Source organism: Cydia splendana, chromosome 18 (assembly GCF_910591565.1).
Source record: "Cydia splendana chromosome 18, ilCydSple1.2, whole genome shotgun sequence".
Lineage (NCBI taxonomy): Eukaryota > Metazoa > Arthropoda > Insecta > Lepidoptera > Tortricidae > Cydia > Cydia splendana.
This window is the reverse complement of record NC_085977.1, coordinates 8,763,224-8,777,781: the sequence shown is the minus strand read 5'-3', so window position 1 is coordinate 8,777,781 and position 14,558 is coordinate 8,763,224. Positions and strand designations below refer to the sequence as shown.

The following is a 14,558-nucleotide window of genomic DNA, read 5'->3' as shown; positions in this document are numbered from 1 at the left end:
ACGGCCCAGAACTGGAAAAGTCCTGGGCCGGATGGATTGCACAACTTCTGGCTAAAGTGGTTCCGATGCTCGCACTCCTGCTTGGCAGCACAATTTCAACAAGCCCTCGAGCTTGGTTCTCTCCCACCTTCCTTAACAACTGGTGTCACCTTCCTGCTCTATAAGTCCGGTAGTACCACGGAAGCGAAGAACTACAGACCCATCACATGCTTGCCTACACTCTACAAGCTCCTTACATCCATTTTGAGAGCAAAAATCAACGCGCACATTGTCGCAAACAATATTCTGGCTTCCGCTCAAAATGGATGTAGGGTTGGGTCCCGTGGTACTAAAGAGCTCCTCCTCATAGACATGACCATCTGCCAACAAATCCGGCGGAACAAGGGTGCCCTCTCGGCCGCTTGGATTGACTACAAGAAGGCCTATGATTCGGTGCCTCATTCATGGTTGGGGAGGGTCTTAGAGCTGTATAAAGTTGATGCAGCTTTGAGAGCCTTCCTAAGCGCGTGTATGAGACAGTGGACCACAGTCCTTCGTCAACCAGGAGGCCGGGATGACCGCCCTGGCCCGCAGGATTTTATAAGGATTGAGCGAGGAATCTTTCAGGGCGACAGTCTGAGTCCCCTGTGGTTCTGCCTAGCTTTGAATCCCCTCAGCACCCTGCTGAAGGATTTGGGACTAGGTTGTCGGCTTCGGAGAGAGGGTGAAGTCATTTCTCACCTTCTGTACATGGATGACCTCAAATTATTTGCACCAAATAGCCAAGACTTGTTGGAGCTACTGAAAACCACCGAAGTCTTCAGTAGTGCCATCCACATGGAGTTTGGTGTCGATAAATGTGCGGTTATGCATGTACAGCGGGGGAGGGTTGTAAATTCAACAAATTTACAACTTTCTGAGACAATGTCTTTCAGATCTATCTCTGAATCAGAAACCTATAAATACCTTGGTATGTCACAGTCGTTGGGTATTGAGGACGAGGGTATTAGACGGTCGGTGAAGGAGCGCTTTTTCAGTCGGCTCACAAAAGTCCTTAACAGTCTTTTGTCAGGAGGCAACAAAGTGCGCGCCTTCAACGCCTGGGTAATGCCCCTACTCACATACTCCTTTGGCATACTAAGGTGGACTCAGACCGAGCTGGACGCCCTGGATCGGAGGGTCCGATCACTGCTCACCGCACATCGCATGCTACACCCACGCTCGTCAGTTATGAGATTGTACATCCCACGGAAGTGTGGAGGCCGAGGCTTCCTAAACGCCAAGGATCTCCACAACCACGAGGTGTACAATCTCAGGAACTATTTCCTTAACAACGAGTGTGGGATGCATCGTGATGTGGTGGCAGTAGATAGGAACCTCACGCCGCTTTCCTTGGCAAACGAGAACTGGCGCAAACCTGTGGTACTAAGTACTGCGGATCGCAAGGCGGCATCAAATTTCAAATGCGATGACCGGCAAGCCACAAGTGCTGAGTCGGTCAGTTTGCGAGTTGCTGACACTGTAACATGTGTCGCATCAGCCGTGTCGCCGCCCGCGAGCCTCCCGCGCGCGCGCCCTCCCCCCGCCTCCTCCAAATCACGTCATCGTGTTTACGCGGATGTCGTCGCCGGTCCGAAAGTCGCATCGAACCGGGTTAGTGTACCTGTAAAGGGTACTGAAGAGCGAGCGGTTCCCAAGGAGAAGCTCCCTGTTGCCGGTGTGGATGAGGAGGATTTCACACTGGTATCAAGAAAGAAGAAGGCGCGCACGGCGCCTCGTAAGACTCAGTGTGGTACCGCCGAACCGGCTAACTCTGGCTTGCGGGTTGCTACACCGAGTAAGGCGCTATATGTGTCGCGCCTGCACTACACCGCCACGGCTGCTGAAGTGGTGGAGTACGTACACCAGAAGACCGGTTACTCGCTGAGGGTGTTCCAGCTTCGATCGCGCCACTACGTGCACTTCAACTCTTTTGTGGTGCGCGTGCCGCGACCGCTGCAAGAGACCATCGAGTGCGCCGACTTCTGGCCGAAAGGTGTCGTGTTTCGGAGGTTCCGGGGCAAACTGCCGAATCCGACACAAGAACAGCCGATTCAACGGAGCCACGCCGTTTTGTCGCATAGTGTTTAGTTTTTAAGTTTATAATATATATATATGTATGTTAGTCTGTAAGGTATTTGTAATATGGGCCTTGTTGCCTGATTTAAATTTTAAATAAATAAATAATAATCATAAATGGGAGAGTAAGGTGCTACACGGGCGGTTCTACAAGGCCCTCACGGGACCCGATGTGGACCTGCTCGCGTCGGTGAACTGGTTACGATTCGGGGACCTCTTCGGAGAAACCGAGGGTTTTGCCTGTGCAATTGCGGACGAAGTGATGATGACGAACAACTATCGGAAATATATCCTGAAGGACGGTACGGTCGACATCTGTCGGGCATGCCGCCGTCCCGGAGAGTCACTCAGGCATATCATTTCCGGTTGCTCTCATCTTGCTAACGGCGAGTACTTGCACAGACATAATCTCGTAGCCAGGATTATTCACCAGCAACTTGCTCTTCTATATGACCTTGTGGACCGCGAAGTACCGTACTACAAGTACTTACCTGCGCCTGTTCTTGAGAATGGTCGTGCCACGCTCTATTGGGATCGATCTATCATCACTGACAGGACTATTGTAGCCAATAAGCCTGATATTGTGATAATAGATCGATCGCAACGTCGGGCCGTGCTCGTTGACATCACCATCCCCCATGATGAGAATCTCGTGAAGGCCGAGAAGGACAAGTCCAGTAAGTACCTAGACTTGGCTCACGAGATAACCGCCATGTGGGATGTTGATTCGACGATCATTGTCCCGATAGTCGTTTCAGTAAACGGTCTAATAGCGAAGAGTCTCGACCAACACCTTGAGAGACTCTCGCTAGGTGGTTGGATCAAGGGTCAGATGCAGAAGGCGGTGATCTTGGACACGGCGCGGATAGTCCGCCGGTTCCTCTCTCTGCAGCCCTGACCACCGGTAGCTTGGGCCTTGCCCCGCTGCTGGCGGCACCCTAGGTTAGGTTTTTTATAATGTGTTTATATTAATTTTTATTGTTTTGTAAGTGTTTTTATATTTTACTTTTATATTCATATTATAAAATAACCTAACTTAAGATGAGAAATAAATAAAGAGAATAACAAATATAATATATAATGGTTGACTGGTAGAGAATGCCTTTAGGCATTAAGTCCGCCATTTGTAAATTTTTCCTGTGTTTGTGCAATAAAGTTTAAATAAATAAATAAATAAAACTAGCCTGTACATAAAAACTAGCCAAGTCAATCCCTGAACATTAATTACAGCCCACGTGAACTAGAACTTGGCAATCATATAGATATCTATTCTTGTTGGCGAAGTCCACAGCGACTCATATTCTTAATGTTGAAATTGGCTCTCATTTCACATTTATGTTTTTGATGGGTAGGGATTGCAATCCGGTCCGGCGGATCCGGTAATCCGGCCGGATCCGGCACTTTTTAGGAGCTACCGGATCCGGTTGAAATCACTGGATCCGGACCGGATCCGGGAAAATAGAAAAAAAGACCGCACGCAGCACCCACTGCGCGTTTTAGGTGAGATAAGGGCGACGGATAGAAGAAAGAAGTTAAACAAAATAAAGAACGAATGAAAAAAATCCAAATTTAGTAAAATAAGAAGATATTTAATATGACGATGATTGAGAACAGAAGAGGATTTCCTCTTCTCTCATGTTGGTGGCACGAATCGGCACGATACGACGATTACTTAAATAATTAGAAGTAAAAATTAAAGGATGGAGATGCCATGGAAGGCATTTGTAACGACCGGTCTGGCCTAGTGAGTAGTGACCATTCAGTGACCCTGCCTATGAAGCCGATGGTCCTGGGTTTGAATACCGGTAAGGGCATTTATTTGTGTGATGAACACAGATATTTGCTCCTGTGTTATGGGTGTTTTCTACGTATATAAGAATGTATTTATCAATTAGTGTAGTAAATGAACCAAGTTGTTGTATGGAGACCCATGCATTAATTTCTCAGTCGATGAAATTTAGCTTGGTTATTGTATAGTATGAGCCGAGACTAACATTATAAATATCCAAAAAAAAAACACTCCTAAGTTAGGTAAAAACACAAATCTGATTATATATTGAACCGAGTAATTCCTCAGTCCAAAATTATTTTACAAAATAAGTTATTTGTATCAGTGTGTGATACTAGAAAAAAATCTAAAAGTTTTGTCAAACATGAGAATATTTTTTTATGATACTTCCTTTTTTTGACGCTCATTTTCATCGGAAAATTGCTCTGTAATTTTTTTCTTCTTATATGATCTTAGAATATAATTTGGCGCAGTGGGTAAAAAAATCCAAAAAAAATGCGTATCGAAATGTATGTATTATAGAACTATTAAAAACTGAGAGTGGAAAATTTTTAGATTTTCATTTTGTAGGTATAAAACGGCAATAAAATGGCATTCCAGTGAAAAAATTAGACTGAGCAATTTTCCGGTCCAAGACACGCCAAAAAATTTTATTTTATTAATACTGGTATTTCTGCTGGGATATTTTTTTGATATTTCATATATTGTTGCAATACGTTACATGAATATGTCTGGTGAAGAAAGTTTGAACGGAGCATTTTTCCGTAAAAAGATATTAACGATTTAAGACTTTAGGTATTTACTTTAATTCTATTATTATTATTCTTTGGAAATTTATACAATACTTTTTATTTATTGATACTTTATCATACTGTAAAGTTTTTTCTGGCTGAGGAATTACTGCGGGGTCCACTACCTTTATTTACTACACTAAATATACTATACGTATATATGTCGTCGCCTAGTAGTACTACCTAGAACAGACTAGCTAGTGCCCATATTACAAGCTTTGCTTGGTTTGGGGCTACGAGTAGGTCGATCTGTATAAAATTGTCCCCAAATATTTATTCATGAATTATTTATTTATTTGTGATTAAGGCTATAAAACTATTTTCACGGATAAAAAATGAAAGCAAGATAATATTGAAGCGCATTTCATACAATTTTGGTTAAAGGTAAAATATCTTGTTACTAGAATGGATGTCAGCGTTACAAATAATTCCATCAAATAACAGTTACGAAAACTTGTCCTTTCAAGCATAGTTCCATTTCCCATCCCATAATTATCCCATTAACAGGCTTTGGAATCTAATCAAATTTATATTTTTATTGTAAACGTATACATTTGAGCAGAATGTGAATGATTAAATATAATAAAATTAATAAATAACTTAGATTTCAAATTTTATGTTTAAATTGAGATTGACTAAGTATGTGACACTTTTAAATATTTAGTTTTATTTTATTGTTAAAAAGTTATTTCTTATTAACTTCAATTGTTGTTTTATGAATACATTTGTAAAAATACCCTTTGTTTCTCATATAACGCATAAAACTTGAAAAATATGTCATTTAATTAACTTTAATATCCTTATACCTAACCGGATCCGGTCCGGCCGGATCCGGCCGGATTGAGGCCAAAATCCGGCGGGATCCGGCCGGATTGAAAATCAATCCGGTTTGCAATCCCTACAATAGCAACATACAAATATTAAGTAGTTCTTCATAATATTTGTACTTATACTACTTATCGATCAATTTATAAGACACATATGCAAATTAATTCTACATAAATATTATTTAAAATAAGAGACGTAGTAAACGGAGCTAGATTTATTTACCAACCTATTTATCTCTTACAACATTTGACATTTTTACTGTAGATATTTATTTATGTATAGGAGTCTGACAGAGGCCTCACGTGTGCGTAAAATTTGTTAATAGCATGGAAATATGTATTTGCTTTCATCACGGTATTAATTGCGTCAGTGTCTCAGTTAACAGCGGTGTCACGGTCGCCTTGTCTGTGCCCGAATGCCCGCGCACAGCGCCGAAAAGCAATTCAGCAAAAGTATGCTCACAGACTTTACATAGGTATTTATTGTGTTCTTTTAGCCTCTTCTACTTACCTTTCGCTTTATCTCTCACTTCGTAATATCATGCACCTCCAGTATTTACCATTTTACTCTACCTATCCTTTCCTACCATATAATAGCACTACATTTCTTCTATCGAAATCCGTCTGTGGTGCATTACCGAGGATGGAAAGTTGTGTTTAGTGCTTTCGCCATCAAATATATCGCAGCAGACAAGACGTTCGCAATATCTGACCAAACCCTCTATTATCAAAATGTTACATTGCATGTTCAGATATTTTGAGCAAGATACCAAGATGGCTCCGATATGTCCGATAATGGCTGTACTAAGCCTATGATTGGTAGGTAGTCTTTTTACTAGAGGCGCTATACATATTCAAGTGTATATACATAAGCTATATAGCAGAGATACTTAACTTAAGCAAGGTGAGGTAGACCCAGCTGCTCTGAAGATTAGGTACCTATTAAAAGTAAAGTCCCGTGTTCACTATTATATACATATTCAGGTAAAAACTATCGCCTTTTCCTTGCCAAACTTAACATAGTTATTTTTACTAATTAAACAACATGCATATTGACGCACCTTCGAAGAAATCCTAAAGCGGTAACTGCGTAACCGGCGAAATGGCCTATCAGCGACCGTGCGGGTCAGCGCCTCAAACTTACGAAAGTGACGACACTCACATGCGTAAACTTGAGACGAAATGTGAACTTGACTCGCTTGCGGGGAATATTTTGACTTTCAAGGTGACATTACGCGAGCTGAACCTGCATACTTTTGTTGCGCAAGTACTTGTCTGGTTACTTTTGTGCAAATATGTTTAGATGTGGTCATGCGCTTCTGCTGGCCTTGTCCCGACTCCCGATCGATTGCAAATGTTAATCTCAGTTTCGATATGACATCGATATAAGTAGCCGCTTATATAATCGCCCTAGAACTGCTTCTTTATTATTTTTCATATTGTAGGGACATTTTTTAACAAATAATAATAATGTACACAAACATCTTATGAATATATTAAATATTTTATTTATTTGAACATAAAGGATTTTCATAAAAAAAATATTTCCATTAAAAGCCAGATGTTAGGTATAAATATGTATGATAACGAATCGGCCTCTCTATTTATATACTTCGTCAATAGGTTGCAATAAAATCTAATCAATTAGGTAACAATCGTTAAATGTTACGTTATAGTTACATTCAACACATTTAATAATCTTTGGCATGAGCGTTAAAAATTCAAATCTTACAAAACACTTAAATCTATTACGGATTAGTTAAAATTCCAAACAGGTTGCACTATCGCGAAGTGTAGTAATCCAGGCATATAGTGACTTATTTGGAGTTGAGTAAAACTCCCACACGTTCATTTGTTTATGCATGCAGCACGTGTTTTGAGCGAAGGTCACGCACGAGTCTTTGAACTGTCAACACCGCGGGGCATCACTAAAAACGACTAATTATATTTTATCTCGCTTATGTCGTTAGACAAATTATGATAGAGTCCATTCGTAAAGAGAGGAGTCGTGGAATGTATTGGGCCCCATACATTCCACGACTCTTACTGTTTCTGCATAGACTCTAAGAGCAAGGATAAACTATAAATAAAGAATGTCCGGACGTCCAGAATTATTAACTGACGAACATTCATCAAATAGCTTTTTGATTTTTATTACGTTTTACCAAGAACCAGCCTAGTTTTTATGTGAGTTAATCAAGAGTGTTCTTAGCTACGAGTATGTTTGATAAGAATAATAAGATAAATAATGATACCGAACTCCTCACCAACATCTGCGATTTCCATAATAAATATTTTTTCTATTTAAATAAAAATGGTCCGATTTTGGTTTTTGAATGATATGTTAAATATTTTGGTTTTACTGAGTAATTTAGTTACCATAAAAAAACCACATTTAAAAATATCTACTACTAATTCCGGACGCGGGTTATTTTAGTTTATTATTGCTCTACTTATTTCGTCAGTCCTGCGAGATTTGCCTGAGTTTGAGCCAAACACCTCCGTTCGCCGCGTAAGCCAGCGAAGAGGCTTTTAGCTTCATAGGCACCGGAGTCCTCTTGTCCAGTATTAGCTCGTACTTGTTTAGTATTTTAACAAGCGCCATCTTGGATTGAATGTAGCCTTGTCGGAGACCTAAAATCAAACAAGTTGTTTTATTAGTACTTAAATTGACTTACATTGGTTAGGTACGGTGAACCTCAAAAGTCCTACTAGATTCTTGTAATTTGTTATTCCGAAATTTATAATATATTATACCTACAGGGAGAAATATTATTGCTAACGTTTAATTTTTAAAGTCTACTTAGACTCCACAAATATTGTTCTTCCCTACTTCGTTAAATCATTGCTATTAAGAATAATTCAATAGCTGTTTAATGTAAAATCATTCAATAGATATTTGAATGGTTTTTAGACTCGTTAGGGCTGACCTAAGTTTATTCGCAGGCGAAGGCTAAATCTGAGTGTCAATATGATAAATTGATTAAATAATATGCTATTAGTTGCACAAGGTTAAATTTAACGTAATATGTGAAGTGGAATAATTATTTGCCTTGAGCAGGTGTTGCACCTGCCATCTTCCGCCTCTCCGTCGCACTTACCTACTTACCTTAATTTTTGCCTTAATGAAGCTACCGATCAAAGACATGAGAAGGTCACCCATGTCTTTGTCATAGCAGTCCATCATGACATACATCAGGCCCAAAAGAAATCCGAAAGATTTTAATATACTTGAGTAAAGTTCCTGGTCATATTTAGACACTAAAATGTTGTATGTGTTCTAGATGAGGTTATATTAGAGGTTTGCCAACAGTGCCAAACGACTATTTCGACGCGATAATGCCAATACATGTATAGTCTTGACATACTTATTGACAGGCATCAAAGCGACAAAGTACCCTTCACGATAAATTGTCATGGTTTCACAAACAATTAAATTTTCACGTGCGTTACAAAAACGATTGGAAAAATATAAATAAAAACTGCCAATCTGACCAAAGGTTTTTCTTTATTGGCATTTAATAATATTTTATAAGTGTAGGTGGACCAAGACTAACATGCTTCTACCTAATCGTGTATTTAAAATAGATACACAGCCTATCAAATAATACTAATTATGTAGGTACTAGATCTACTTAGGTAGGTATACAGTTACTATATTAGGACCAAGGCCGGCGAATGGATTCGGTATTAAATAATTTTGCTTAGTACCTACTTATTGTAAGAAATGTGCACTTAAATTTAACAATGAACATAAACCTTGTTTACGAGGCAAGTCCCTTACCTAAACATTTGCGCGGGCCCTCTCCGAACGGCATCCAATGGCACGGGTGCATTTTAGATTTATTTTCCGGCGCAAACCTATCCGGATCGAATTTCTGTGGCTCGGGAAATATTTCCGGATTCATTTGTATCGCTTGATTAGGCACAAACAAAAGTGTCCCTTTGTCTATAATCAAATCCCTATTGGGCATTTTGTAGGATTTCGTGCATCTTCGAAATAAAGCACGCATTGGTGGATGCAACCGCATTGTTTCTGAAAATAGTGGTTTAATTAGCATTCATATTAAGGGTTTAGTGGAAATTTAATTTAGTAACTGCTCGAGACACAAAAATACCGAGATTTTAGGTATATACCCATTAATTAATCTAATTAGTCGCACTACCTAAACAACAGAGATATCACGATATCAGTCGCAGACAAACATATCAATTATAGTTTATTATTTACTAACTATAATTAATAAGTACTCATTTTAATTTACTTTTTGGCATCCACGAGGCCAACAAGGCAAATATTCTCTATAATTTTATTGTAAATCAAATGATGACAGATAAATATTAATAACAAAATCTAGAGACTTCTCATATGGTATTAACGTTCAATTGACGGTTTAGTATGGTTACAAAAGCGTATCTATTTCATTTTGTAGTCCAAAATGCAAACAACATCTTGCAAACAACGTCTTGCAAAATTAAGTAACAGTCAAAAATATGACTTACCATCAATCACCATGTTTAAATAAACCATTTCATTCTGCGCCTCATAAGTGCATATTCCGTCATACTTGGCTAGTACTCGTCGCACTTCCTCCCTCGCCTTGGCCTGTATGTGGGGGTTGCACGCCAGCTCGTAGGCCGCGAACTGTCCTGCCGTAGCTGAGGTCTCATACCCCGCGAACATGTACAACATCGTGTTGGCTACTACATCCTCAATAGAGAAGGAGAATTTCGCGCCTCCTGAAATTCGTTTGTACATTTTCATACTATATCGATTTCGATATTTGGGTCATACAGAAATTTAGCAGCTAATTTTCTTTCTATTTATTAGTATATTCCTATTACTTGAGAATATTAACATAAATTACTCTGCAAAATAAAATCATTTTTTGTGCGTTCTAAACCAATAGATTAATGACAACAAAGCGGAGACTTTAAAGAGCTTTTGCAAGTGCCTCAAGAAAACACAAGTAGGTATGGAATTTGAATGTGAGAATATATTTTAAATAATGTTCTAGTACCATTTTTTATGAAATCCTCAATTGTAATGGAGGCGATATACATCCAGATTTATTTCAATTTCATAAATTTGACTCCAGTAAGTAGCCCCAGTAGAGCAGGGTGTTTATCAATATGGTGTTTATATTTATCGTTTAAAATTAAACACTTTTTAATGGACACCAAATATAATTATGTTTTTCAATATTTTTTCGTGTCTGTATGACCCATTAATTAAATGTTATTGAAATTATAGCAATTAATCATATTTCATTTTACAAGTTACCTTTGTCATTCATCTTTTGCTCATTCTTTAACTCTACTAAAGTTTGTAAAAAGTCGTTACGTATGTAGGAATGCTTTTGCCTATATTCCACACTTTCCTTGACTAAGCTGAAGAAGAAGTTTATTATCCTCGGGCTTATTCGTCTGATTTTCAAAATCTTGAAAAAATCGGGCATAAAAAATGCCAGAGCACGAACGAAAGTCCTGAAATGGTTATTACGTTAATTGTGTTGTGCTTAAATGATAACAATTATTAAGAAACATTTTATTCCGTCATTCTGGAAATATACGCAACTGTAAGTGAGCTACTTACCTCGTTACCTTACAAGTTATTGCATCAAGATATTGTTACTTACCAGTAGCCAGATTGTGGTTCAAAATACTCATATCCTCGAAGATAGAATTCTGAATTAGGATTTTTAAATCCGTTACACTCCACACCGAATCCAACACTACCAATTATTTCCATAGAGTACTTCGCGTAGAGGTCGGTGAAGTTGACCGTTTCCCCATTTGAATATAACAAGTCCACGTAATTCAGAGCTTCATTAGCAATGTGTTCCACCAACGGATACATCATTTTTACCTTACCGGACGTGAAGGTTGGGGACATTTTCGATCGCAACATTTTCCATTGTTCGCCGTGCATATTGAAGAGGTGGCCGGCCAGCGGATCACCCTCTCCACCAGAAAATATTCCATGGGCTTGAAAGTGATCAAAATCTTTGATCAAAATAAGCTTCGCTATATCCGGGTCGTTGATGGAGAGCACTGGCCGGTGAAATGAGTACATGCCCACGTACGGCAAATGTTTATATTTATCGTAATTGTCAATGTAGGGCTGAAAAAACTGTGATTTCCTTTGAATCACATCCTTAATGTTGCCGAAAGGAAACGTTGGTTTGGGCCCGCTAACTCCTCTTCTCGACCAATAAGTGTACTTATACTGGAACCACAAGTACAGACCCAAAAATCCAAAAACTAGGCCTCCAATCACCTCAGTGGTGAAAATTTGTGACAATAAAGTCATTTTTGTAACTGAAAACTATATCGCACTCATAATAAGGTCGTTCGAACAAAACTTAAAAACTTTAAAATTTAAGAAATATTTTGATTTATTTCACACGTAATGTAAAAATACTAGTAGTTGCACAACATTTAAGCTGTATTTTTTTTATTTGTGAGATGCCCGGCGCCGGTCGTGGCGGATAGCGGCTACTGACCAAAGGCTTTACCGGCGATCACCCTTCCACGAGCCACGCGCCCGCCCAAGCAACCTTTTAGAGGTCGCACATCGCAATTGCACTTTATGAAGTAAAGCCCGCGACTTTGTGCCTACATTATAGTTTGTTGAATAGGTGCCTAGTTGCCTACCTAGTTACTGTAAAATTTGCAAAAAAGGTTATTTCATAAGGTACTTCAAATTTTAAACCATTTTTAATCAGAACAGCATTTGTTTTGTGACATTCAATTATGAAACAAAACACTACCTTGGAATAAGGAGGTATGGGCACAATAATTCGAGTCAATAGAAGCAAGATGCGCACAGCCTCCCGTGTTATACGCAATTTTATTCATCAGTTCATCACACTTGCGAAAAAAATAGTTACTTTGTTTTACGAGGTGGCAAAATCATTGTACCTATAATGTTTAACTTCTCGTGTTAATATTGATACCCGAGCAACCGAAATATTACAAAATTGAAAAGTAAAATCTAGAGCGTTGCGAGAATTTCAAAGCACAAGGATTAAACAAACTTTGTTATCGAGTGAAATACATTTTCACTACCTACGCGAGGAAAATACCGTAAAATATTACAAATCCACTCCAAATGAACGTTATTCAATATTTACCATTCAAATCGTCACTTAAAAGTCAATTCAACCAGCCAACATGAGAAAATAATTCAAGATTTGCAATATTTGCATCAAATTACTTCGACGCAACTTTCTCATCAGCATCACTTTCAATAAAATAAAGAGAACCTTAAAAGACAGAGAAAATCTGGTGTGGTGAAAAAAAAAAGTTTTAAGCGAAGTAAACTTTAAATACCTACCGTAAAATTACAGTTATCGTTCGCCATTTTGTTCATTCTTTGACTTAACACAAAAGCTAAAAGGCGAGAACTCATTCGGGATACCGCCACCAATTAAAATTGTGTAAAAAATATTTAATCAGCTTTAAAGTCCTAATAAATATAATAAACATGAGTATTTTAAAAGTATATTTTATAAGTATATATAACACTGATTACTTTTAATCTTCTTGGTTTATATGAATTAGTGATACCTATAATTAAAAAAAAAACTTTTGGCAATAAAATGGCTTATTACTCCCGCTAAATCTGCGTGAAATATCAAGCTTTATGAGCAAATGTGATGAAAATTTAATTACATTTTCTAATATTATGAATTTAAAATACTCTGCCAATTATTATGGGGGCCTGCAGGAGCTTAAAATTTTAAGTTAATTCAAAAAAATATTATTGAAACACATTAAAAGTTAAAAATGAGTTGGACTTATTTTAGGCTAATTTTAACCCTGCGATCAATTATTATGATATTTTGTCAATCTAAACTAAAACTAAAAAGCAGTGAGATTAAAAGTAAATATTAATACATATATTATTACACCCTAAAAGGACAGGTACCTACCTATACTAAGTACCTATGTAATGAAAACATCAAATTAAAGTAGTGTTTATCTGGCTAGCTGCTTGGCTAGCTTGTTAAATATGATTAGTACCTAGTTACATTAATGTGTGTAACTTTTATTCGAGGCTATGTTTAAAACAAATACTTATTATTTTATTATCTAACTTAAAATAAGCCTTCCAAGGATAACAATGTTAACACTCTTAATACTATCAATAAACACCCTTAAGATTAAAAATATATTTTATCTACTTATGCTTCTAGAAAAACTTATTACAAATTCACGGTTCATAGGCCCAGAAAATATATAATTAAAAATAGTGCACCTACTCGGTTGACACGCCGTCTACGTCTTCCGAGTGAACTAATTAGTGCCAAATAAATTATAACTACAAATCCGTGTTATTATATTTAAAAATATCTTCATTTCCAAGGACTAGGTACTTGTACATTGCATCAATTACATAACCTTCTCTATGAAAATCATTTTATAAATGGTATCAACGACAATTTAACATCCGTTATATTGTAACATTATAAACGCATCTCGATCGCTATAGATATACCTATTTTAGCAAGAATCATAGCAAATAAATTGTACTTATTGGTATTTTTTTCTCATTTAGTAACTTAATTAAGATTTACGGTAAACAATGTTATTTTTTATAATTAAAGCAGTACACTGTAGGCACCTACGGTTTCAGCTAGAAAAAATAATACTGTATTGTAAGGACTTAATAATATTACATCAATTTACAACTACCTATATATAATAATGTAGCCTAACCAGGTTTCTTTCATTGCATTTGCAACACCCACTGACATACTTATGTAAATTTATTAATTTCCGCTGTCCATAGGTTGTCTGGAAGAGATCGCTTTTAGCGATAAGACCGCCTGTTGTTTACCTCTGCTTGTGTTTCTGTTTTCTTTTATTGAGGTGTGCAATAAAGAGTATTTGTATTGTATTTTATTGTAAAAGTACAATAATGACATACCTCTATACAGTAATGTATCTGAACGAAAAGCAACGATCTCGCTATTTATTTACTTTTCACGCCACTGTTCGGAAATGTGGCAAAAGATGGTCTAAAACCAAGCTGGAAAGTAGGCAATA

The 14,558-nt window shown here is 37.7% G+C and overlaps 1 protein-coding gene across 1 annotated transcript; it reads right to left on the bottom strand.

Annotated features, from left to right (window-relative positions):
* Positions 1–7,877: 7,877 nt before the first annotated feature.
* Positions 7,878–12,101, bottom strand: LOC134799520 (probable cytochrome P450 6a14). The gene is made up of 5 exons (XM_063771938.1): positions 11,144–12,101; positions 10,789–10,991; positions 10,008–10,244; positions 9,289–9,540; positions 7,878–8,138 (listed from the first exon to the last, which is right to left on the bottom strand). The coding sequence occupies exons 1-5, from the start codon at positions 11,815–11,817 to the stop codon at positions 7,966–7,968; spliced, it is 1,539 nt and encodes a 512-aa protein (XP_063628008.1). The 5' UTR covers positions 11,818–12,101; the 3' UTR covers positions 7,878–7,965.
* Positions 12,102–14,558: the final 2,457 nt, after the last annotated feature.